This window comes from Cervus elaphus, chromosome 10 (assembly GCF_910594005.1).
Source record: "Cervus elaphus chromosome 10, mCerEla1.1, whole genome shotgun sequence".
Lineage (NCBI taxonomy): Eukaryota > Metazoa > Chordata > Mammalia > Artiodactyla > Cervidae > Cervus > Cervus elaphus.
Window position 1 is genome coordinate 31,669,740 of NC_057824.1, and position 26,612 is coordinate 31,696,351.

Sequence of the window (26,612 nt, forward strand, 5' to 3'; positions counted from 1 at the left end):
TATTTCTGTTTCTTTTCTTTTTTTCTTCCAGTTTTATTGAGATATCATTGACATACAACATTGAATAAGTTTAACGTGTATAGTATAATGATTTGACTTACATATATTGTGGAATGATGACCACAGTAAGTTTAGTGAATATACATTATCTCATACAGATACAAAATTAAATAGAAAAAAATTTTTTTCCTTGTGATGAGAACTCAGGATTTGCTCTCTTAATGGGCATTAAAAAAAAAAATTCACATCCACATGATGGTGTTTTCTTCCTAGTCTTACCCCAAAGTCAAGTACCCAATAATGTGTATAAAACTCAGTGTGCATATCCTGGAAAAGCAGACGGACTCCACATGGTAATTTAAAGAAGTAAAAGTAGAAAGCCACTTGAAAGGGAGCCTTTGTTTGCAGTGAAATTGTTTATGTGTTAAACATTACTCTGCACTCTGTGGTATTTGCTGATTGGTGCAACCACGGCCATTTAAATTGATTCCCTAATCATGACAATAATGACCAGGATTAGCCCAGTTCAATGGGTGCATACTTTCCCCAGGGCTTACAAAAGCCTTCTCTAGGGATCCAGGCTTTCCTGGTAATAAGTTAACTACAAGGCTGCCATATTCTGCATTGGTAAACAGCAGTCCTCGACTAAAAATGATGGAAATCAAAGAAAAGATGAAGGTCTCAGACCAAACAGGAAAATCACCCTACCCTGGTCAGCAGAACCCTGAGGAAAACTGCAGGCTTCCTGAGTGATGGGCAAATGGGTGTTTCTGTTTGTTGAGTACTTAAGTGATTGAGAATTCAAGGGATTATCGCAAAAATCCATCAATGATTTTTAAGTTAAAGAACTCTTGTTTGCCTCTCAGCAGCCTGTTATTTAAAATTAAAACACGTGTATTCCTAAAACAATATATGGTCATTGTAAACATCCCAAAGAATTCAATCCAGAAAAACATGTAGTGAAAAATGAAAGCCCCTCTCCCCGCCAATTTCACTTTCTCCCTGGAGGAACCCACAACTCCTTCCAAATTTTAAGAATAAACCAACTGTAAAGAAATAATTTGACTATAGTAAAGCAACTTGCTGATTTTGATTAGTATTAACCCATCTTTAGTGATTTAGAAGATTCTCCGAGTTTATTCTCGTTAGGGTATCAGTTGTCACAGGGAAGAAATGTGAGGATATCTGTGTTCTTGGATCCTGATAAACAGAAGCTTGTAGAAACGTTGTGGATAACCCTCTTTTTTGGCCTTCTGGAAGAATTTGGGCTTGCTCAGAGCACAGCTGATAACCTTCCTATCCAGAACAAAGATGTTGAAGGTACCTAACCTTATGAAATAAGACTTTGGGAAACACTATAAAAGTGTTGGTTTGTAACTTAAAAGATTTGGGGGATTATTTCTATGACATAAATATTGGGTCATCTTTATTCTCTGAAATTTGCATCACTTTATAATTTGTAGGTAGATACATATCTAGTACTTCATATAATTTTTAAAATATATGTTTGTAGACAAATTGTATTTGTTTAAGCAAGAGTAGTTTTCATTTTATTATAAATTCAACTGGAAACAGTCAGTATTCTTTATTTTGGAAAAAGAAAATTACTTGAATAGTTGTCTTAAAATAAGTAAGGCACACTATACCCCATGCCCTGGGAGAGGAAGTAACAGGAAGAATTTTATTTTTCTTGAATTTGAGCAAGGCAGTTCTCCAAATTCTCTTGGTGAGTAGAGCTCTGGGGTGCATTGGATTGATCTGCATAAAGAAACTAGAAACTTTCTGGAAGAGAAGGGATAGAGATCATCCCAACCCCAACACTTCTCAAGATTCCTAGTTATAAAAATCCATGAGAGAATCCTTCTGGAAGACAGCAGGACTGTTGGGAAACTAATTCAGGAAGGTAAAAGGTTAAAGGATGTTCATGACAGCAAGTTTGCCATGGCTGGCCTCCCTGCCACTTTAAAGTGGTTGTTCTTGCTTTGAAACTGAAAGAAAAAAAAGAAAAAAGTACAGTTATCCCTCAGTATCTACAGGGGATTTGCTTCAGAACCTGCATAGCTACCAGGATGGGTGGAAACTCAAGTCCCACAGATGCTGCTTGGTATCTGAAGCTCCTCATCTATGGATTCAACCTACTGTGGACTGTGTAGTACTGAACCATGTGAGTGGATACATGCAGTTCAAACCCCAGTTGCTCATGGGTCAACTGTACTTCCATATTTTAGTGGTGGATCTGGATCTGAATAGATTCTGCTGCTTGTTCTTTTGTTTCAACTTCTTCAACTTTTGTTTTGCCAAAATAAAGAAGACTGACTGTTTCCAGTTGAATTTACAAATGAAAACTACTCTTGCTTAAACAAATACAATTTGTCTATAAATATATATTTTAAAAATAATATATACATGCAAAGTACTAGATATGTATCTACTGATAAATTATAAAGTTATGCAAATTTCAGAGAATAAAAATGACCCTATATTTATGTCATAGAACATAATCCCCCAGTTTGCAAGAGGTATGCAAATCTCTTTGGATATCTAGGAGACTTATAATGTGCTATACTCAACTAAACCACATTGCCACATTCAAAAAATAATCTTTCAATCCAGCTGTGATGAGCATTTGGGAAGAAATTCATATGCTAACCTATAAGCAGCATTAAATATGTCAGGATTTATTAAGTGTATACTAAGCTTTATTCACCATCCTTGTACCTTATTTAGGAGGTGAATAAATTTTAACTTAAAGAAAAAAACATTAGGGGAATAGAATTGAGAGGTTAGAAATAAACCCATACAACTGTGGTCAGGTGATTTCTAAGAAGGATACCAAGACTATTCAATGGGGGAAATAGTTGTCTCTTTAACAAATGATGCTGGGAAAACTGGATGTCTACATGGAGAAGAATTAAGCTGGACTCTTAATTTTATGGGCTTCCCTGGTGGCTGAGACACTAAAGAATCCACCTGCAATGCAAGAGACCCAGCTTTGATCCCTGGGTCGGAAAGATCCCCTGGAGAAGGAAATGACAACTCACTCCAGTATTCTTGCCTGGAAAATCCCATGGACGGAGGATCCTGGCAGGCTACCCCATGGCAGTCCATGGGGTCACAAAGAGTTGGATACAACTGAGTGACTTCACTTTCTTTCACTTCCTAATATTATACTGTGTAAAAAATTAACTCAGAATGGATCATAGAACTAAATACAAGGTCTAAAGCTATAGAACTCTTGTAAGAAAACATAGAAGTAAATCTTTAAGGCTTCGAATTCAACAGTGATTTCTTAGATGTGACACCCAAAGCACTAGCAACAAAGGAAAAATATTAAATTGGACTTCATCAAAATTAAAAACTTTGTGCATCAAAGGACACTATCAAGAGAGTGAAAAGACATTTTACAGAATGGGAGAAAATATTAACAAGCATGTATCAAGTAAGAGTCTAATATCCAAAATATATAGAAAATATTTATAATTTGACAATAAAAAGACAACTCTATTTTATAAAGGGCAAAGAACTTCAATAGATATTTCTCTGGAGAAGATATACCAGTGGCCAACAAACACATGAAAAGATGCTCAATGTCATAGTCATTAGGAAAAGCAAATCAAAACCAAAGTGAGATACCATTTTACATCCACTAGGATGGGTATGATAATAAAAATTTTAAAAATGGAAAATAAGTATTGGCAAGGATGTGAAGAAATTAGAACCCTCATACATTGCTGATGAGACTATACAATGATGTAGCTACTGTGAAAAACAACTGATGGCTTCTAAAAAGTTAATCATAAACTTACCACATGACCCAGCAATTCCACATCAATATACTAAAAATAAATTGAAATTAGATGCTCAAGCAAAAACTCATAAACATATGTTTGCAGCAGATCTATTAAGAATAGCCAGAAGGTAGAAACAACTCAAATGTTTATCTGCTAATGAATGGATAAACAAAATGTGGCATGACTATGCCATGGAATATTATTCAGGAAAGAAGTACTGAACATGTTATAAAGTGGATGAACCTTGAAAATATTAAATACTAAGTAAAAGAATCCCCTTCATGGATCATGGCTTTGTCATGGCAAAGGGGCTTATGTAACTCAAATAAGCTATGAGCCAAGCTGGGCAGGGTCACACAAGACAGATGGGTCATAGTGAAGAGTTCTGACAAAATGTGGTCCCCTGGAGGAGGAAATGGCAACCCACTCCCATATTCTTGCCTGGAGAACCCCATGGACAGTATGAAAAGGCAAAAAAGACATGACACTGGAAGAAGAGCCTCCCCAGGTTGGAAGGTGTGCAACATGCTACTGGGGAAGAGTGGAGAGCATATACTAACAGCTCCAGAAAGAAAGAAGTGGCTGGGCCAAAGTGAAAATGATGCTCAGCTGTGGATGTGTCTGCTGGTGAAAGTAAATCTGATGCTGTAAAGAACAATATTGTGTAGGAACATAGAATATTAGGTCCATGAATCAAGGTAAATTGGACATGGTCAAGCAGGAGATGGTGAGACTGACATTGACATCTTTAGGAATCAGTGAGTTAAAATGGATGAATTTAACTCAGGTGACCATTATATCTACTATTGTGGGCAAGAATCCCTTAGAAGAAATGCAGTAGCCCTCAAAGTCAACAAAAGAGTCCAAAATACAGTATTTTGGTACACTCTCAAAAACAACAGAATGATCTTGGTTCATTTCCAAGGCAAACCATTCGACATCACAGTAATCCAAGTCTATGCCCCAACCACTGATGCTGAAGAAAATGAAGCTGAATGGTTCTATGAAGACCAACAAAACCTTCTAGAACTAACACCAAAAAAAAAAAAAAAAGGTGTCCTTTTCCTTTTAGGGGATTGGAATGTAAAAGTAGGAAATGAAGAGATACCAGGAATAACAGGCATGTTTGGTCTTAGAGTGCAAAATGAAGCAGGTCAAAGGCTAACAAAATTTTGTCAAAAGAACACACTGGTCATAACAAACACCCTCTTCCAACAGCACCGGAGATGAGTCTACACAAGTATATCACCAGATAGTCTACACCAAAATCAAATGGATTATGTTCTTTGCCGCCAAAGATAGAGAAGTTCTGTACAGTCAATAAACACAAGACCTGGAGCTGACTGTGGCTCAGATCACAACCTCCTTATTGCAAAATTCAGGTTTAAACTGAAGGAAGTAGGGAAAGCACTAGGCCATTCAGGTATGGCCTAAATCAAATCTCTTATACAGTGATGATGATAAATAAATTCAAGGAATTAAATCTGGTAGACAGAGAGCCTGAAGAACAATGAAAGGAGGTTCATCACATTGTGCAGGAGGCAGTGACCAAAATCATCCCAAAGAAAAAGAAATGCAAGAAGGCAAAATGGTTGTCTGAGGAAAGAAGAGAAGTGAAAGGCAAGGGAGAAAGGGAAGGATATACCCAACTGAATGCAGAATTCCAGAGAACAGCAAGGAGGGATAAGAAGGTCTTCTTAAATGAACAATGCAAAAAAGTAAAATAAAACAATAGAATGGGAAAGACCAGAGATCTCGTCAAGAAAATTGGAGATATCAATGGAACATTTCATGCATGGATGGGAACAATAAAGGACAGAAAAGATAAGGACCTAAGAGAGGTAGAAGAGCTTAAGAAGAGGTGGCAAGAATACATAGAAAAACTATACAAAAATGGTCTTAATGACCTGGATAACCACAATGGTGTGGTCAGTGGTCACTCACCTAGAGCCGGACATCCTGGAATGTGAAGTCAAGTGGGCCTTAAGAAGCTAGTACGAACAAAGCTAGTGGAGGTGATGAAATTTCAGCTGAGCTATTTCAAATCCTAAAAGATGATGCTGTTAAAGTGTTACACTTAATATGCCAGCAAATTTGGAAAACTCAGCAGTAGCCCCAGGACTGGAAAAGGTCAGTTTTCATTCCAATCCCAAAGACAAGCTGTGCCAAAGAATGTTTAAACTATTGCACAGTTGCGCTCATTTCACATGCTAGCAAGGTAATGCTCAAAATCCTTCAAGCTATGCTTCAGCAGTACACGAGCTGAGAGCTTCCAAGTGTACAAGTTGGGTTTCAAAGAGACAGAGGAACCAGAGATCAAATTGCCAGCATTCATTGTATCATGGAGAAAGCAAGGGAGTTCCAGAAAAACCTCTACTTCTGCTTCATCGACCACGCTAAAGCCTTTGAAGTGGGCAAGCAGAGGATGAGATGGTTAGATGGCATCACCGACTCAAAGGACATGAATTTGAGCAAACTCTGGGAGATAGTGGAGGACAGAAGAGCCTGGCGTGCTGCAGTTCATGGGGTTGCAAAGAGTTGGACACGACTTAGTGGCTGAACACCAACAAGAAATGAAAGAATCCAGATGCAAAATGCTATCTACTAATGAGTTTATTTATATGAAATAGCCAGAATAGGAAATCCACAGAGACTGTGGATCTACAGATTAAGATGGGACTTTGGAAACTACGGGCTTCCCTGGTAGCTCAGCTGGTAAAGAATCCGCCTGTAATGCAGGAGACCCTGGGTTGATTCCTGGGTTGGGCAGATCCTCTGGAGAAGGGATAGGCTACCCACTCCAGCATTCTTGGGCTTCCCTTGTGGCTCAGTTGGTACACAATCTGCCTGCAATGTGGGAGACCTGGGTTCAATCCCTGGGTTGGGAAGATCCCCTGGAGGAGGGAATGGTAACCCACTCCAGTATTCTTGCCTGGAGAATCACCATGGACAGAGGAGCCTGGCTGGCTGCAGTCCACGGGGTCACAAAGAGTTGGATACAACTGAGCGACAAAGCATAGCACCGCACATGGAGACTACAGCAGTTTAGTGGATGCCAGGGGCTGGGAGAGGGGAGAATTGCAAGTGACTGCTTAATACATTTGTGATTTCTTTTCTGGATGATGAAGATCTTCTGGAATTAGATAGTGGTGATGTTTGTGCCATATTGTAAATATACTCATGCCGCTGAATTTTACACTTTGGTTAAAATGGTAGATTTTATGTGCATTTTAGCATAACTTATAAGAACTGGAGTTATTGGTGACTCGACTGAAAATCTGGTGGGAGGGAAGGGCAACAGACTCCCAAAGTCAAGTTACTATGAGAGAAGTAAGAGGTAGACTCTCCTGATGGGGGAGAAACAAAGAGTGATTCTGGGACAGTAAGGTGGCTGATACCGTGAGTTGGGACTCAGTGTAGCTCTGTCAAGGACTGTGTTTTTGCCCTGGGAAGGTGGACATGTGAGTGACTTTGAACAGTTCAAATCAAAGAATTGCAGTGATCACAGTAGGAAGCCTGGGTTCCAGAGATCAGAGTAGGAAGTCAGAAGACCCAACAGTGTCCGGGAAAATCAGGAGGTTGGGCCCTGGCTTGGAGGCGTCGCCTGGATCAGCAGAGCTGGGGGCAGTTGCCCCTGTAGAGGAGCCTGTGTTCTCCCACTTGACCCCTTCCTGGGCTTTCTTTACTCATTTTCCTTAAACGCCAGGTCCCCAGGACCCTGTGACACTCCACTCTCCTCTCCACAGTCAACTCCAGGTCATCCTTCCACACTCAGCCCAGAGGCCATCTCCTCCATGAAGGGTTTCCTGATCTCTCCAGGCTGAGTTCACTTCCCGCTCTGTTTCCTTGTACTCACCGATATCCTTACTCTTACCACACCTTATTGATCTTGCTCCTCTGAATCCTGTGTCTCTCAAGGGAAACTGGAACAGCCTGCCTATGTTTGTATCCACCATTTCCTAGCTCTGAGACTAGGCAAGCCACTTAAACTTGGTTTCCTTATCTGTAAGATGGGGACAATCTGCTTTTGATGGTTAAAATGTATAAAAACCTAAACAGTGACTGAGACATAAATGTTTAACAAATGTGAGTTATATTAATGGTTTAATAATAATAATTATTATTATAATTACCACTAATTATTTCTTTATTCCCAATGTCTTATACAAAGCCCAGGATGCAGTAGGCACTCAATCAATTTTAGAATTGTGGTTAATACATTCGTCTAGAACTCTGCTGTCCTGTACAATAGCCACCAGCTACATGCAGCTATTGAACACTTAAATATGTCCAAATTTAAATGTTCTGTAAGTAAAATACATATCAGAGGTTGAAGACTTAGTATAGAAAATAGCAAAATATTTCATAAATAATATTTTATATTGATTGCATGTTGAAATGATATTATTTTGGATCTTTCAAGGTAGATAACATGTATACTTTTAAAAAATATATTTATTTATTTGGCTGCACCAGGTCTTAGTTGCAGCACTCAGGATCTTTGATCTTCATTGCAGCATGCGGGATATTTAGTTGAGCTACGTGGGATTTAGTTTCCTTACCAGGAGTCAAACTCAGGCCCCTTGCATTGGGAGCATAGAGTTTTAGCCACTGGACCACGAGGGAAGTCCAATTAAATGTATTCCTAAAAATAATCTTGCCAGTTTATTTTCACTTTTTGACATGAGATTGCAATAGAAGTATCATGTAATCCAGCAATTTCGCTTCTGGGTATTTACCCTCAGAAAACAAAAACACTAATTCAAAAAGATACAGGAATTCCTGGTGCTCCAGTGGTTAGGACTTGTGTTTTCACTGCCAAGGGCCTGCGTTTGATCCCTGGTTGGGGAACTATGTTCACTGCAGCATTATTTACAATAGCTAAGATTATGGAAGCAACTGAAGTGTCCATGGATGGATTAATGAATAAAGATGTGTTTTATATATATATACACATGTGTATATGTATACATATGTATACATATATTTCAGTTCAGTTCAGTCACTTGGTCGTGTCCAACTCTTTGCGACCCCATGGACTGCGGCATGCCAGGCCTCCCTGTCCATCACCAATTCCCAGAGCTTGCATAAATTCATGTCCATTGAGTCAGTGATGCCATCCAAACATCTCATCCTCTGTCATCCCCTTCTCCTCCGCCTTCAATTTTTCCCAGCATCAGGGTCTTTTTCAATGAGTCAGTTCTTCGAACCCAGTGGCCAAAGTATTGGAGTTTCAGCTTCAACATCAGTCCTTCTAATGAACATTCAGGACTGATTTCCTTTTGGATGGAGTGGTTGGCTCTCCTTGCAGTCCAAGGGACTCTCAAGAGCTCAAGGTTGGGATTCTCCAACACCACAGTTCAAAAGCATCAATTTTTCGGTGCTCAGCTTTCTTTATAGTCCAACTCTCACATTCATACATGACTACTGGAAAAACCATAGCCTTGACTACATGGACCTTTGCTGGCAATGTAATGTCTCTGCTTTTTAATACGCCTGCCTAGGTTGGTCATAACTTTTCTTCCAAAGAGCAAGTGTCTTTCAATTTCATGGCTGCAGTTACCATCTGCAGTGATTTTGGAGCCCCCAAAAATAAAGTCTGCCACTGTTTCCCCATATTTGCCATGAAGTGATGGGATCGGATGCCATGATCTTAGTTTTCTGAACGTAGAGCTTTAAGCCAACTTTTTCCCTCTCCTCTTTCATCAAGAAGCTCTTTAGTTCCTCTTTGCTTTCTGCCATAAGGGTGGTGTCATCTGCATATCTGAGGTTATTGATATTTCTCCCAGCAATCTTGATTCCAGCTTGTGCTTCTTCCAGTGCTGCATTTCTCATGATGTACTCTGCATATAATTTAAATAAGCAGGGAGACAGTATATAGCCTTGACGTACTCCTTTTCCTATTTGGAACCAGTCTGTTGTTCCATGTCCAGTTCTGACTGCTGCTTCCTGACCTGCATATAGATTTCTCAAGAGGTAGGTCAGGTGGTCTGGTATTCCCATCTCTTTCAGAGTATTACTGAGTCATAAGAAAGAATGAAATCTTGCCATTTGTGACAACATGGATAGTTCTAAAGGATACTAGGCTAAGTGAAATAAGTAAAAAAAAAAGACAAATACTGTAAAATTTCACTTATATGTGGAATCTAAAGAAACAAATGAACAAATAAAACAGACTCACAGATAGGGAGAACAAACTGATGGCTGCCAGAGGGGAGGTGAGTGGGGGGATGTGCAAATAGGTGAAGGTGATTGAGAGGTACAAAACTTCCAATTATAATATAAATGTCGGGGGAGGAGCCAAGATGGCGGAGGATAGGACGGGGAGACCACTTTCTCTCCTACAAATGCATCAAAAGAATAACTGAATGCAGAGCAAACTTCACAAAACAACTTCTGATCGCTAGCTGAGGTCATCAGGCGCCCAGAAAAGCAACCCATCGTCTTCGAAAGGAGGTAGGACAAAATATAAAAGATAAAAAGAGAGACAAAAGAGCTAGGGATGGAGATCCGTCCTGGGAAGGGAGTCTTAATAGAGGAAGTTTCCAGACACCAGGAAACCCTCGCACTGGCGGGTCTGGGGGAAGTGTTTGAATCTTGGAGGGCAACCTGACTGGGAGGGAAACAATAAATAAAACCCACAGATTACGAGCCTAAAAGCAACTCCCAGCAGAAAAGTACCCCAGACACCCGCATCCGCCACCAGCAAGTGGGGGCAGAACGGAGAGGAGCAGGCGGCATTGCTTAGGGTAAGGACCGGGCCTGAGTGCCCTGAGGACAATCGGAGGGAGCTTTTGTGAGTTACCAACTTAAACTGTGGGATAGCAAAAGAGAGAGAGAAAATTAACCGGCCGAACACACTGCCGGCCATTCGCAGAACAAAGGGACCGAGAAAGTCCAGAGAAGAGCTCGCAGGCTGCGGACCGGCCCAGCCCCGCCAGAGGCTGGAGGCAGGGGGGAGGGGAAAGGGGCAGGCTTGGCCCCAAGGATTGCATCCCCTACCGCACTGCAAACAGGCCTCCAGTTTCTAATCAAAGACCTCCTGAGATTCTGGATGGTCGACATCAGCCGGGAGGGTCGCGGCGAGACACAGGGCTCAGGCACCCGACAGGCGCGGGCGGGGACTGGAGCTGGGGAGGCGCGGGCGGGGACTGGGGCTGGGGACGCGGAGGGCAGAAGGCGCACGCACCCAACTGGCACCGGCAGAAACTGAGACTGGGATCGCGGAAGGGAGTGGGCGCGCCGCACCCACGGAGAGTGCGCCCATCAAGCCCCTGGCTGCCTGGACCGCTCTGACGGGGAAGGCACAAAGAGCAGGCGCAGCTTTCTGTTCCGCGCTTTTGTGGAACACCCGAGGGCTGGAACCGCGCGCAGCGCGGGGCGCACTCCATATAGAGCAGCCAGGAGCCTTAGCAACGCAGACGGAGAAAGCAGCGCCAGCCCCTCCCGGCAGCGCGACGGAACTAGCTACCTGAATAAGAGTCCACCTCCACCTGCCTGTGTCAGGGCGGAAATGAGGCTCTGAAGAGACCGGCAAACAGAAGCCAAATAAACAAAGGGAACCGCTTCAGAAGGGACTGGTGCAACAGATTAAAATCCCTGTAGAAAACACCGACTACACCGGAAGGGGCCTGTAGATATTGAGAAGTGTAAGCTGGAACGAGGAGCTATCTGAAACTGAGCCGAACCCACACTGACCACAACACCTCCAGAGAAATTCCTAGATATATTTTTACTTTTTTTTTTTTTTTAAGTAAGAAAAAAATTTTTTTAAAATTTTTTCCTTTTTATTTTTTCTCTTTTATTTTCTTTTATAATTCCCTATTACTCCCCCAGTACTCCTTAACTTTCATTTTCATAGATTTTTACGAGTTTTTTAATTAGGAAAAATTTTTTTCTTTTTTTTTCCTCCTTTTTTTTTCTTTTTCTCTTCTATTTTCTATTTTTCTTTTTCTCTTATTTCTTTTTAAAGTCCTCTATTACTCCTCTACTACTCCTTAATTTTCATTTTCATTACACTATAACCTTACCAAAAAAAAAGAAGAGAAGCCCTATTTTTAAACCGAACTTCATATATATTTCTAAAATTTTTTTGTGTGTTTTGGTTTTTGTTTTTAATATAGTATTTTTAAGAGTCTAACCTCTACTCTAGATTTTTAATTTTTGTTTTTCAGTATATCATATAAATTGTGAACATTTAAGAATCCAATATTCAGTTCCCATTTTTATTCAGGAGTGTGTTGATTATTCTCTCCCAATCTTGACTCTCTGTTTTCTACCTCAGAACACCTCTATTTCCTCCTTTCCCCTTCTCTTCCCAATCCAATTCTGTGAATCTTTGTGGGTCTCTGGGCTATGGAGAACACTCTGGGAACAGATAACTGCGTAGATCTGTCTCTCTCCTCTTGAGTCCCCCTTTTTCTCCTCCTGCTCATCTCTATCTCCCTCCTCCCTCTCCTCTTCTTCATGTAACTTTGTGAACCTCTCTGGGTGTCCCTAACGGGGGAGAATCTTTTCGCCATTAACCTAGAAGTTTTATCAGTGCTGTATAGTTGGAGAAGTCCTGAGACTACTGGAAGAATAAAACTGAAATCCAGAGGCAGGAGACTTAAGGCCAAAACCTGAGAACACCAGAAAACTCCTGACTACATGGAACTTTAAGTAATAAGAGACCGTCCAAAAGCCTCCATACCTACACTGAAACCAACCACCATCCAAGAGCCAATAAGTTTTAGAGCAAGACATACCATGCAAATTCTCCAGCAACGCAGGAACATAGCCCTGAACGTCAACATACAGGCTGCCCAAGGTCACACGTAACATATAGACCCATCTCAAAACTCATTACTGGGCACTCCATTGCTCTCCAGAGAGAAGAAATCAAGTTCCATGCACCAGAACACCGACGCAAGCTTCCCTAACCAGGAAACCTTGACAAGACAATCGTCCAACCCCACCCACTGGGTAAAACCTCCACAATAAAAAGGAACCACAGACCTGCAAAATACAGAAAGCCCACTCCAGACACAGCAATCTAAACAAAATGAAAAGGCAGAGAAATACCCAACAGGTAAAGGAACATGAAAAATGCCCACCAAGTCAAACAAAAGAGGAGGAGATAGGGAATCTACCTGAAAAAGAATTTAGAATAATGATAATAAAAATGATCCAAAATCTTGAAAACAAAATGGAGTCACAGATAAATAGCCTGGAGACAAAGACTGAAAAGATGCAAGAAATGTTTAATAAAGACCTAGAAGAAATAAAAAAGAGTCAATTAAAAATGAATAATGCAGTGAATGAGATCAAAAACACTCTGGAGGGAACCAAGAGTAGAATAATGGAGACAGAAGATAGGATAAATGAGGTAGAAGATAAAATGGTGGAAATAAATGAAGCAGAGAGGAAAAAAGAAAAAAGAATCAAAAGAAATGAGGACAACCTCAGGGACCTCTGGGACAATGTGAAACGCCCCAACATTCGAATCATAGGAGTCCCAGAAGAAGAAGACAAAAAGAAAGGCCATGAGAAAATACTCGAGGAGATAATAGCTGAAAACTTCCCTAAAATGGGGAAGGAAATAGCCACCCAAGTCCAAGAAACCCAGAGAGTCCCAAACAGGATAAACCCAAGGCGAAACACCCCAAGACACATATTAATCAAATTAACAAAGATCAAACACAAAGAACAAATATTAAAAGCAGCAAGGGAGAAACATCAAATAACACACAAAGGGATTCCCATAAGGATAACAGCTGATCTATCAATAGAAACCCTCCAGGCCAGAAGGGAATAGCAGGACATACTGAAAGTAATGAAAGAGAATAACCTACAACCTAGATTACTATACCCAGCAAGGATCTCATTCAGATATGAAGGAGAATTCAAAAGCTTTACAGACAAGCAAAAGCTGAGAGAATTCAGCACCACCAAACCAGCTCTTCAACAAATGCTAAAGGATCTTCTCTAGACAGGAAATGCAGAAAGGTTGTATGAACGTGAACCCAAAACAACAAAGTAAATGGCAACGGGACCACACCTATCAATAATTACCCTAAATGTAAATGGGTTGAATGCCCCAACCAAAAGACAAAGATTGGCTGAATGGATACAAAAACAAGACCCCTATATATGCTGTCTACAAGAGACCCACCTCAAAACAAGAGACACATACAGACTAAAAGTGAAGGGCTGGAAAAAAATATTTCACGCAAATGGAGACCAAAAGAAAGCAGGAGTCGCAATACTCATATCAGATAAAATAGACTTTCAAATAAAGGCTGTGAAAAGAGACAAAGAAGGACACTACATAATGATCAAAGGATCAATCCAAGAAGAAGATATAACAATTATAAATATATATGCACCCAACATAGGAGCACCGCAATATGTACGGCAAACACTAACGAGTATGAAAGAGGAAATTAATAGTAACACAATAATAGTGGGAGACTTTAATACCCCACTCACAACTATGGATAGGTCAACTAAACAGAAAATTAACAAGGAAACACAAACCTTAAATGACACAATGGACCAGCTAGACCTAATTGATATCTATAGGACATTTCACCCCAAAACAATCAACTTCACCTTTTTCTCAAGTGCACACGGAACCTTCCCCAGAATAGATCACATCCTGGGCCATAAATCTGGTCTTGGAAAATTCAAAAAAATTGAAATCATTCCAGTCATCTTTTCTGACCACAGTGCAGTAAGATTAGATCTCAATTACAGGAAAAAAAATTGTTAAAAATTCAAACATATGGAGGCTAAATAGCACGCTTCTGAATAACCAACAAGTCATAGAAGAAATCAAAAAAGAAATCAAAATATGTATAGAAATGAATGAAAATGAAAACACAACAACCCAAAACCTATGGGACACTGTAAAAGCAGTGCTAAGGGGAAGGTTCATAGCATTACAGGCTTACATCAAGAAACAAGAAAAAAGCCAAATAAATAACCTAACTCTACACCTAAAGCAATTAGAGAAGGAAGAAATGAAGAACCCCAGGGTTAGCAGAAGGAAAGAAATCTTAAAAATCAGGGCAGAAATAAATGCAATAGAAACTAAAGAGACCATAGCAAAAATCAACAAAGCTAAAAGCTGGTTTTTTGAAAAAATAAACAAAATTGACAGACCATTAGCCAGACTCATTAAGAAACAAAGAGAGAAGAACCAAATTAACAGAATTAGAAATGAAAATGGAGAGATCACAACAGACAACACTGAAATACAAAGGATCATAAGAGACTACTACCAGCAGCTCTATACCAATAAAATGGACAACTTGGATGAAATGGGCAAATTCTTAGAAAAGTATAACTTTCCAAAACTGAACCAGGAAGAAATAGAAGATCTTAACAGACCCATCACAAGCAAGGAAATCGAAACTGTAATAAAAAATCTTCCAGCAAACAAAAGCCCAGGACCAGATGGCTTCACAGCTGAATTCTACCAAAAATTTAGAGAAGAGCTAACACCTATCTTACTCAAACTCTTCCAGAAAATTGCAGATGAAGGTAAGCTTCCAAACTCATTCTATGAGGCCACCATCACCCTCATTCCAAAACCAGACAAAGATGCCACAAAAAAAAAGAAAACTACAGGCCAATATCACTGATGAACATAGATGCAAAAATCCTTAACAAAATTCTAGCAAACAGAATCCAACAACATATTAAAAAAAATCATACACCACGACCAAGTGGACTTTATCCCAGGAATGCAAGGATTCTTTAATATCCGAAAATCAATCAATGTAATACACCACATTAACAAATTGAAAGATAAAAACCATATGATTATCTCAATAGATGCAGAGAAAGCCTTTGACAAAATTCAACACTCATTTATGACTAAAACTCTCCAGAAAGCAGGAATAGAAGGAACATACCTCAACATAATAAAAGCTATATATGACAAACCCACAGCAAGCATCACCCTCAATGGTGAAAAATTGAAAGCATTTCCCCTGAAATCAGGAACAAGGGTGCCCACTCTCACCACTACTATTCAACATAGTGTTGGAAGTTTTGGCCACAGCAATCAGAGCAGAAAAAGAAGTAAAAGGAATCCAGATAGGAAAAGAAGAAGTGAAACTCTTGCTGTTTGCAGATGACATGATCCTCTACATAGAAAACCCTAAAGACTCTTCCAGAAAATTACTAGAGCTAATCAATGAATATAGTAAAGTTGCAGGATATAAAATTAACACACAGAAATCCCTTGCATTCCCATATACTAACAATGAAAAAACAGAAAGAGAAATTAAGGAAACAATACCATTCACCATTGCAACAAAAAGAATAAAATACTTAGGAGTATATCTACCTAAAGAAACAAAAGACCTATACATAGAAAACTATAAAACACTGATGAAAGAAATCAAAGAGGACACAAACAGATGGAGAAACATACCGTGTTCATGGATTGGAAGAATCAATATTGTCAAAATGGCTATTCTACCCAAAGCAATCTATAGATTCAATGCAATCCCTATCAAGCTACCAACGGTATTTTTCACAGAACTAGACCAAAGAATTTCACAATTTGTATGGAAATACAAAAAACCTCGAATAGCCAAAGTAATCTTGAGAAAGAAGAATGGAACTGGAGGAATCAACCTGCCTGACTTCAGACTCTACTACAAAGCCACAGTCATCAAGACAGTATGGTACTGGCACAAAGACAGAAATATAGATCAATGGAACAGAATAGAAATCCCAGAGATAAATCCACGAACCTATGGACACCTTATCTTTGACAAAGGAGGCAAGGATATACAATGGAAAAAAGACAACCTCTTTAACAAGTGGTGCTGGGAAAACTGGTCAACCACTTGCAAAAGAATGAAACTAGAACACTTTCTAACACCATACACAAAAATAAACTCAAAATGGATTAAAGATCTAAATGTAAGACCAGAAACTATAAAACTCCTAGAGGAGAACATAGGCAAAACACTCTCCGACATAAATCACAGCAAGATCCTCTATGACCCACCTCCCAGAATATTGGAAATAAAAGCAAAACTAAACAAATGGGACCTAATGAAACTTAAAAGCTTTTGCACTACAAAGGAAACTATAAGTAAGGTGAAAAGACAGCCCTCAGAATGGGAGAAAATAATAGCAAATGAAGAAACAGACAAAGGATTAATCTCAAAAATATACAAGCAACTCCTGAAGCTCAATTCCAGAAAAATAAATGACCCAATCAAAAAATGGGCCAAAGAACTAAACAGACATTTCTCCAAAGAAGACATACAGATGGCTAACAAACACATGAAAAGATGCTCAACATCACTCATTATTAGAGAAATGCAAATCAAAACCACAATGAGGTACCATTACACACCAGTCAGGATGGCTGCTATGCAAAAGTCTACAAGCAATAAATGCTGGAGAGGGTGTGGAGAAAAGGGAACCCTCTTACACTGTTGGTGGGAATGCAAACTAGTACAGCCGCTATGGAAAACAGTGTGGAGATTTCTTAAAAAACTGGAAATAGAACTGCCATATGACCCAGCAATCCCACTTCTGGGCATACACACTGAGGAAACCAGGTCTGAAAGAGACATGTGCACCCCAATGTTCATCGCAGCACTGTTTATAATAGCCAGGACATGGAAGCAACCTAGATGCCCATCAGCAGATGAATGGATAAGGAAGCTGTGGTACATATACACCATGGAATATTACTCAGCCGTTAAAAAGAATTCACTTGAATCAGTCCTAATGAGATGGATGAAACTGGAGCCCCTTATACAGAGTGAAGTAAGCCAGAAAGATAAAGAACATTACAGCATACTAACACATATATATGGAATTTAGAAAGATGGTAACGATAACCCTATATGCAAAACAGAAAAAGAGACACAGAAATACAGAACAGACTTTTGAACTCTGTGGGAGAAGGTGAGGGTGGGATATTTCAAAAGAACAGCATGTATACTATCTATGGTGAAACAGATCACCAGCCCAGGTTGGATGCATGAGACAAGTACTCGGGCCTGGTGCACTGGGAAGACCCAGAGGAATTGGGTGGAGAGGGAGGTGGGAGGGGGGATCGGGATGGGGAATACATGTAACTGCATGGCTGATTCATGTCAATGTATGACAAAACCCACTGCAATGTTGTGAAGTAATTAGCCTCCAACTAATAAAAAATAAATAAATAAAAATTAAAAAAAAAATAAAGTAAATGTCATGGGGATGTAACTTACAGCCTCAGGAATATAGCCAATAATACTGTAACAATTTTGTGGGTGACAGAGACTAGACTTAGCACGGTGATCATTTCATAAGGTATTCAAATGTCAAATCACCTGGAACTAACATATTGTATGTCAATTATCCTTCAATAAATAAGGAAATATTTTTTAAAAATAAGATGAGACTGCAAGGAAATTTATAATTACACATGTAGTTTCATTATATTTCTGTTAAACAGCACAGATCTAGAAAGTTCTCAGACTGCCATTAGTATAGCAAACCTTCATCCAGCCTCATTTACTCTCGAATGTTGCATAAGCTTTAGGAGTGTAGTTAATTCATTTAGAACAATGATTCATTTGGAATCAAAAGTAATCCAGGTGATTTGTAAAAGATTTTCCTTGCAGGGTTAGCAAATTAACGTGTAGAAGTATGTAGAAAGGGGACTAAAGCTTTGCGGGAATTTTCCAGGTTCGCTGTGATCCTGAGATTCAAGAATTACGTCAGTGGCAGAAGAAGCTGCGTGAGGACAAGCACATTCGCCAGCGAGTCAAAATCTTCTGGGCCAAACAAGAACAAAAAGGTCAGTTGTTTGATTCACAACCCTTGGTTTATTCAGGAAAAGCCTGAGTCTTACTCCAGGCTCAAGAAGGAAGCCCTGGCGCGGTTTCCTAGGGTCCTTGTTCTGCACGGAACTCCACTGGGGTAAGGGAGGTGGAGGCATGTTAAGAGTCGGCTCCGGAATGTCAGCGGTGACGCGGTGTGACTGACCCAGCCGTTCCCCTCACTCAGAGACACATCAGTGTCATCCCATGTTTGCAGCTCTCTCTCTCTCTCTTTTAGCTACAAACAAAAAGAATAACCCATCATTTTGGAAACAGTGCCCATCAGTGTGATGGGCAGTTATTCTTCTAAGCTGTTGATTGTGTGTCTGAACTGAAGTGCTGTTTTATGCCATCCTCGCCCCTTTTCTGAGAAATTAAACACATGTGCAGAGTGAAGCGCTAAGAATAACAGAGCAAGCACCCTTCACCTATCTCGTACGTGTCACAATTTTGTCCTATTTGCTTCCCTTCTTTTTTTTTTTTTAATTTTTAACTTTGTTACTACACATTCATGGTAGAAAAATTAGAAAAAAATAACCAAAAAAGGAGAAAAGTCAGAAATGTCACCACTGTTAAAATTTTGGTGCACATACTGTTATACTTTTTCCAGTACAAAATGATGCAAATCAATATCCATTTGTATATTATTAAATATGGGTTTTTACATTCTACTACCCATGTATCTGTTCATTATATTATGTCATCTACCCTGTCACTGAACATACTCAGAAAGTCATTCTGGTCAGCACTAGAGAGTGGTATTGTGATGTTTGATGGCTGTGTGGTATTGATTTAGCATCATTTATTTAATCAACCATATGGAATGAGACTCATGAAGGATTGTCAAGTGGAAAAAAACTGCAGGACAATAAATTTTCATTAATGTTAAGAATCCCCTTGCAAAGCAGGAGAACAGGGTTCCATCCCTGGGGTGGGAAGATCCCCTGGAGAAGGGAATGGCTACTCACTCCAGTATTTTTGCCTGGAGAATCCTATGGACAGAGGAGCCTGGTGGGCTACAGTCCATGGGGTCGTAGAGTCAGACACGAGTGACTGACTAACACTCACTAACTAAAATACGTACTTGGAAGTAGATGTCTAAAAAGCCTGGAGAATACATTAGTGTTAGTTTCCTTTAGGAATCAGGACTAGGGAAAATCTTGCACTTTTGGAATTTTTTAAATTATGAAAACCAACGAGAAAAAATGATCATACCTCCCTCGACAGGCTGCAGACCACTGTACTCTCACGGTCCATGCTCTGACCTCCCCATCCTCCCCGTTCCTTTTCCCTTTTCACTGGACTGCAGTCCCTCCAGTCTCTCTTGTTCTGCTGTATGCCAGCACCTTCCTCACCTCAGGGACTGCACTTTCAATCCCTTTTCTGCCAAATCATCCACTCCAGGCTACTCTGTGGCCACTCCTTCTCACCCTTCGGCCCAGGGGCATTAATGCCTCAGAGGGGCTGCCCTCACTTGCCTTATATAAGGGGACCAGGAACAGTATGGAGCAATCTCAGCGTGGTGGAATCTAGAAAAAAGTTTTCTGTTTTTGCCCAGAAGCTGTCTTCAATTCTGTTCTCTCAAATCTCTCTTTCCAGTTCCTTCATGTCATATTGGGTGGATTTCATGTCTTTGAAGTATGTTCTGATTTCATGAAGTCCAGCCTACTTAAAAGTCTCAGATCTGATTTAATGCTCTGACTCAGTGTGGTTGAGAGTGGGAGGGAGGGAGATCCAGGGGGCATCTTCCCTTCACTTCCTGTGTGGTCCTCTCTTGGCTGCTGTTGCTTCTCTGGCTGAGACCGTGTGGCCATCCGTGTCCTCTGGGCAGGCATCCCCGTGCTGGCTCTCTGACTCTTAAGTCTCATGTGAGCGCTTCCTCAGAGCTCATATGGCAGGATCCTTGAGGGATATGGTTCTAATTCTCCCTCTTCTACTTCCTCTCAGACCCCACTTCTGCCAGCATTCTCCCAGCCTTTTGCTCCTGGGGTCTCCTTACCCAGTGGCCAGCCCTCTTGAACCCAATGGGATGGTGTTCACTTGACACAACGGAAACCAGCAGTGGACACAGATTTCTCCACTGCCCCCTTTTCTCCACCTCGCATGTCTCCCCAGTTCACACGGAACTTGCTCTCACAGGCACAGTAGATTGAAGTGTGTGTAAATCTACCCTTAAAGGAGATGACCAATCAGAGAATGAGGGGTCCCCAGTCTTTCTGAGTTGTTCTCTTGGATCTTCCCTCCCCTGCCTTGGGCTTCTTGGGTGGGGGAAGCACCCACTCCTGTCTAAGGGAGGATAGAAAAACACAGCATTCTTCTTTAGGCCAGCAAGTCTCAACACTTTTGGACTGTGAACCAGGATGAAGTAGTTTTATGTCACAATCTACTACATATGAATATACTGATGGTTTCATATATACATAGCTAAAACAAAAGTTTTATGAAAAATGACCTTATTATATGGGCTCCCCTGGTAGCTCAGTTGGTAAAGAATCTGCCTGCAATGCAGGAGACCCCAGTTCGATTCTTGGTCGGGAAGATCCCCTGGAGATGGATAGACTACCCACTCGAGGATTCTTGGGCTTTCCAGGTGGCTCAGCTGGTAAAGAATCTGCCTGCAATGTGGGAGACCTGGGTTCGATCCCTCGGTTGGAAAGATCCCCTGGAGCAGGGAATGGCTACCCATTCTAGTATTCTGGCCTGGGAAACTCCATGAACTGTATAGTCCATGGGGTCCCAAAGAGTTCGACATGACTGAGTGACTTTCACACACGTACCTGTTACATGTAATACCCTCTGGTATTTTCTAGTCTCTTGAGTTTTTAACTTAAGCATCAAAATTAACTGACAGTAATGAACTCATTGACTAAAAGAAATACCCAAATGTCCCTAGGGATATAAAATAACCAAATAAATAAGTGTGGGAGAAGAGGAGGCTTTTTTCTACTTTAGAATGACAACTAATACATTTAGAAGGTATAATGGAATTTAAAAGTCACCATCTCGTAACCATATTAACAAATAAATTGACTAAAGCAAGAATCATCAGTGGATGCTAAACCACTGAGTGGAAGTTTGTTGAGGGACATGATAGTTGTAGTCTTAAAATATCTCTCCACAAGGGAAGGGAACCTCCTACACTGTTGGTGGGAATGTAAACTGGTACAGCCTTTATGGAGAATAGTATGGAGGTTCCTTAAAAAACTGAAAACAGAGCTGCCATATGTCCCTGAACCCCCACTCCTGGGCATGTGTCTGGAGAAGAACATGATCTGAAAGGATACGTGCGCCGAGTGTTCACTGCAGCATTGTTTGCAATAGTCAAGACGTGGAAGCCACCTGAATGTCCATTGACAGAGGAATGGGTGAAGGAGATGTGGTGCATATATACAAGGGAATATTACTCAGCCATTAAAAAGAATGAAATCATGCATTTGCAGCAACAGGGATGGACCTAAAGATTGCCCTACTAAGTGAAGCAAGTCAGAGAAAGAGAAATATCATATGACATCCTGTCTATGTAGAATCTGAAAGCAAATGATACAAATGAACTTATGAAACAGTAAGAGACTCACAGACTTCAAGAACAAACTTTTGGTTGCCAAGTAGAAGGATGGGGGAAGGGATAGTCAGTTTAGGATAGACGTGTACACGCTGCTATATTTAAAATGGATAACCAACAAAGACCTACTGTATAGCACATGGAACTCTGCTCAATGTTACGTGGCAGCCTAGATAGGAGGGGAGTTTGGGGGAGAATGGATACGTGTATGTGTATATGGCTGAGTCCCTTTGGCTCTTCACCTGAAAGTATCACAACATTGTTAATCGGCTGTGCCTCAATTCAAAATAAAAACTTTTTTAAAATATCTAAGAAAATAATAACTTTGCACTAGAGAAACCTGGCTTAACCAAGCGATGAAGATTAATGTTACCAATATTGGGACAAACTGACATCATGTGCCTCCTGATGTGATGTACCGAAGAAGACATACATCACACATCCTTAGACACAACTGCCAAAAATGCATAACTTGAACCTATCTAATGTGAGGGAATGTCAGATCAACCCAAATTGAGGACATGCTCCAAAATAACTGATTTGGACTCTTCAAAAATGCCGATGTCAAGAAAAACAAAGATTAAAGGAGACCAAAGGGATGTGACAGCTGAATGCTGTGCATGATCTTAGATTGGATCTTGGTTGGGGGAAATCCTATAAAAGACATGACTGAAACAGCAAACTTTGAGTATGGGCTTTATGTTAGATAATGGTACATAGTATTATTAAGTTTCCTGATGTTGATCAATGTTCTTGACCAATATCAGAAACCTCCTGTTCTCTTTGGGTTTTTTTTTTTGGATGTGGATCATTTTTTTAAAAGTCTTTATTGAATTTGTTACAGTATTACTTTGTTTTATGTTTTGATTTTATCTGTGACAGATGTGGGATCTTAGCTCCTCAACTAGAGATCAAACCCACACCCCCTGCATTGGAAAGTGAAGTCTTAACCACGGGACCATGTCTTAACCACTTAACCACTGAACCAAATATTTGCCTTGCTATTATGGCAAGTAGATGGGGAAACAATGGAAACAGTGAGAGACTATTTCCAAAATCACTGCAGATGGTGACTGCAGCCATGAAATTAAATGACACTTGCTCCTTGGAAGAAAATCTGTGACCAACCTAGACAGCATATTAAAAAGTGGAGACATTACTTTGCCAACAAAGGTCTATCTAGTCAAAGCTATGGTTTTTCCAGTAGCTATGTATGGATATGAGAGTTGGACTATAAAGAAAGCTGAACACCGAAGAATTGATTCTTTTGAAGTATGGTGTTGGAGAAGACTCTTGAGAGTCCCTTGGACTGCAAGGAGATCCAACCACTCCATCCTAAAGGAGATCAGTCTTGAATGTTCATTGGAAGGACAGATGCTGAAGCTGAAGCTCCAATCTTTTGGCCACCTGATGGGAAGAACTGACTCATTGGAAAAGACCCTGATGCTGGGAAAAATTGAAGGTGGGAGGAGAAGGGGACGACAGAGGATGAGACGATTGGATGGCATCACTGATCGATGGACATGAGTTTGAGCAAGCTCCGGGAGTTGGTGAAGGACAGGGAAGCCTGGCGTGCTGCAGTCCATTGGGTCGCAGAGTCGGACATGACTGAGTGACTGAACTGAACCACTGGACCACAAGAAAAGTCCCAGAAGCCTATTCTTAAGATGCATGCTGAAGGTTTTATGCAACTTAAACTCCAATGATCCAGAAAAAAATAATAACACACATGCACAATATACATGCACATAGAAAATGATCAAGTATAAACAATGGTGAATCTGAGAGTTCTTTGGATGATTATTATGATTATGAATGAATGGACAGATGGGTGGAGTTCTGAGCCTTGTGTGAGTCCACATACAGAGCCTGGTGCAGAGCAGGGGCTCATCACATGGGAGTTCTTAGTGTCCCTTGTTAAGAAGTATCTTGAGCTGTAACTGTTTGACAGGCTCATCTCTGTACAACTGCTGGTTCCTTTCATTTCAAAACTAGAAGACAATCAGAACTGTAATCAGATTAAAGATCAAGGAACAACAACAAAAAAATAAAGATCAAGGAACATGCAGCAGTGTGCCTATTTATTTCTGTTTTTACTTATTATTATTATTATTTTTTGAGTTGATTTGCCACTGGCTCACTGATTGGCTTGGCTTGCTAGGTGGCAGTGAGCGCAGGCTGGACTTAATGCAGTGATCCAGCCAGCAGCAGAGAGCAGAATGACAGGTCCTATCTCGGCCACCTGCTGCCCATGTCCCTTGCCGCCTTTCCACCTTCCGAGGGTTCCAAAAGGAGCAGTGCTTTCCAAACAAAATGAGGTTATCAGTAAACGCCCCGTTGTGAACCTGTGGGTAAATTTCTCATTTTAAATGAAACTATAGAAATGGCCCTTGGGAAAGAAAACCATTCTAAACACCGTCCCCAGATCTGTGGTCAGTTCAGAAGTCAGTACAGCACAGTGGAGTTTTGGAGTTGGCAAGACTTGCCCTTGGAATCTTTTTGCTTTTATCTGTGTGACCCTGATCTAGTTAACTTCATTCGACCTCAGTATTCCCACGTGCAAGATGGAACTATTAATAGTCCTGTCTCATACAGCTGTTAAAGGATTGCAAGAGATGATCTTTGGAATAAGTCCTGGCACATAGTTCCCATACATGTTGGTTATTGTCATTTTAAAATATGTCTGTGCTTCAAGCAGTTTTGTATTGATTACCTCTCCTAGACTCTAAGCTCGAAGGGGTTCCATGCAGGGACTGAGGGTCTTATTCATCATTTAGCACAGAGCCTGGCACAGAACTGACAGTCTATACTTATTTGGTGGATGGAGCTCTGGTTTTCATTTTATAGATGTATAAGTAGAGGGCCTGGAAGGTCGAGGGCTTGCCAAGGTCACACAGCCGGGGAGCCCTTTCTTTGTCCTGTGTTCTGACACATCCCAGAGGAGCGATGCAGAGAGACAAGACACTCTCTTGGATTCCACCACCAGACCCAAAGCTCTCAGGAATCCTGAACATGATACACGGCTTGTCTGATTTCTTAATATCCTATGGTTTCTTGCTGTTTGTGTTTGCATTGACTGAAGCCCTTGCATAGGGGCTGAATTGCCAGGAGCAGGGTACAACGTGCTTCCCATCAAGTGAAGTAAAACTTTGTCTCCTTCAAGTATCACTGAGCTGATTTACTTTGTTAAGTTCATGTACAACAGAGTTATTCCTGTTGAAAATCTTATGAATCTGGGTAGTGTGGAGGTTTCGAAAATCAACTCCCTCCAGCCAAGATGACATTGTAATGAGACCCCCAAAGAGCTCTGATGAAGCAGTTTGAAAATGAATGTTAAACACATGTAGTTCTCCTTTAGATTTGTGGTAAAAAAAAAAAAAAAAAGTGGAGTGATTGCAAATAAAAATGGGTTTCATCTTCATGTAAAAAAAAAAAGCACTACAGACTCATCTATGTACAAATCCAGCATACAAGCATAAGATCTTTTTCTTAGTGGATGCCATTTTATCCATATTGTGCTCTGGTATTTATAGTATGAATGAGTTTTGCCAAGTTCATTCCTTGGAGCAACCTTGGTGCAGACAGGAGGTCTGAAGCAGAGGAGCGTCAGCTGTCAGGGTAGAACCGTGGTCATTTATAGCCTGTCTCATGTTACCCTGAGTCAGAGGCCGTCCTGCAGGATTTTCTTCTAGGACAGAAGCGGTGTGAAGTTATCCTTAAGTCTCTATCCATCAGGACAGTTGCAGGAATTATTTTTAAAGCATTTATGACAAGAATTATAGCCAATATAATCCAAAAGAAGATGCCAAAGTCATTTTTGAGATGTGGTAAAAAAAATCTCTTCTTGATTAATAGCATATTTTTAGCTTCATATAATTGGTAATTGTTTTCAAATGTGCTTTGTAACTGAATATTCATATTTTATTTGGAAATCTGGTACGAATAAGGAGAAAGAAACCATAGAAACTGTTCCATAACATCAGATTACATTTTTTATGTATACAACATCAGATTACGTATAGATACAGCATCCGATAACAATTTTCTTATGTGTGTGTGTATTCTGCATATTTGTGTAAATACTCTTTGAATGACTTTTATCACTTCTTGATATTTTTTTGTGATTTTATGTGGTTTTATTTCTATCATTGCAAGATTGACAGTATTTTAATCTTTAAGAATGTGATGAATTGGGAGATTGGGATCGATGTATACACTATATTATGTATAAAATAGAGAACTAATTAGAACCTGCTGTGTAGCACAGGGAACTCTACCCAATGCTCTGTGGTGACCCAGATGGAAAGGGAATCCAAAAAAGAGAGGATATATATATATATACATATAGCTGATTCACTTTGCTGTAGAGCAGAAACTACCAATATTGGAAAGCGACCATACTCCAATTTTAAAAAATAGTCATTTACCTATAAC

At 40.3% G+C, this 26,612-nt stretch overlaps 1 protein-coding gene across 1 annotated transcript in view; it reads left to right on the forward strand.

Moving 5' to 3' along the window:
* The window catches only part of IQCK (IQ motif containing K), a 149,321-nt gene that overhangs the window by 89,893 nt on the left and 32,816 nt on the right, over positions 1-26,612 (forward strand). Inside the window, exon 9 of the mRNA XM_043915523.1 lies at positions 18,483-18,594. Coding sequence (XP_043771458.1) covers positions 18,483-18,594 — 112 coding nt within the window. The remainder of the gene's footprint in view (positions 1-18,482; positions 18,595-26,612) is intronic.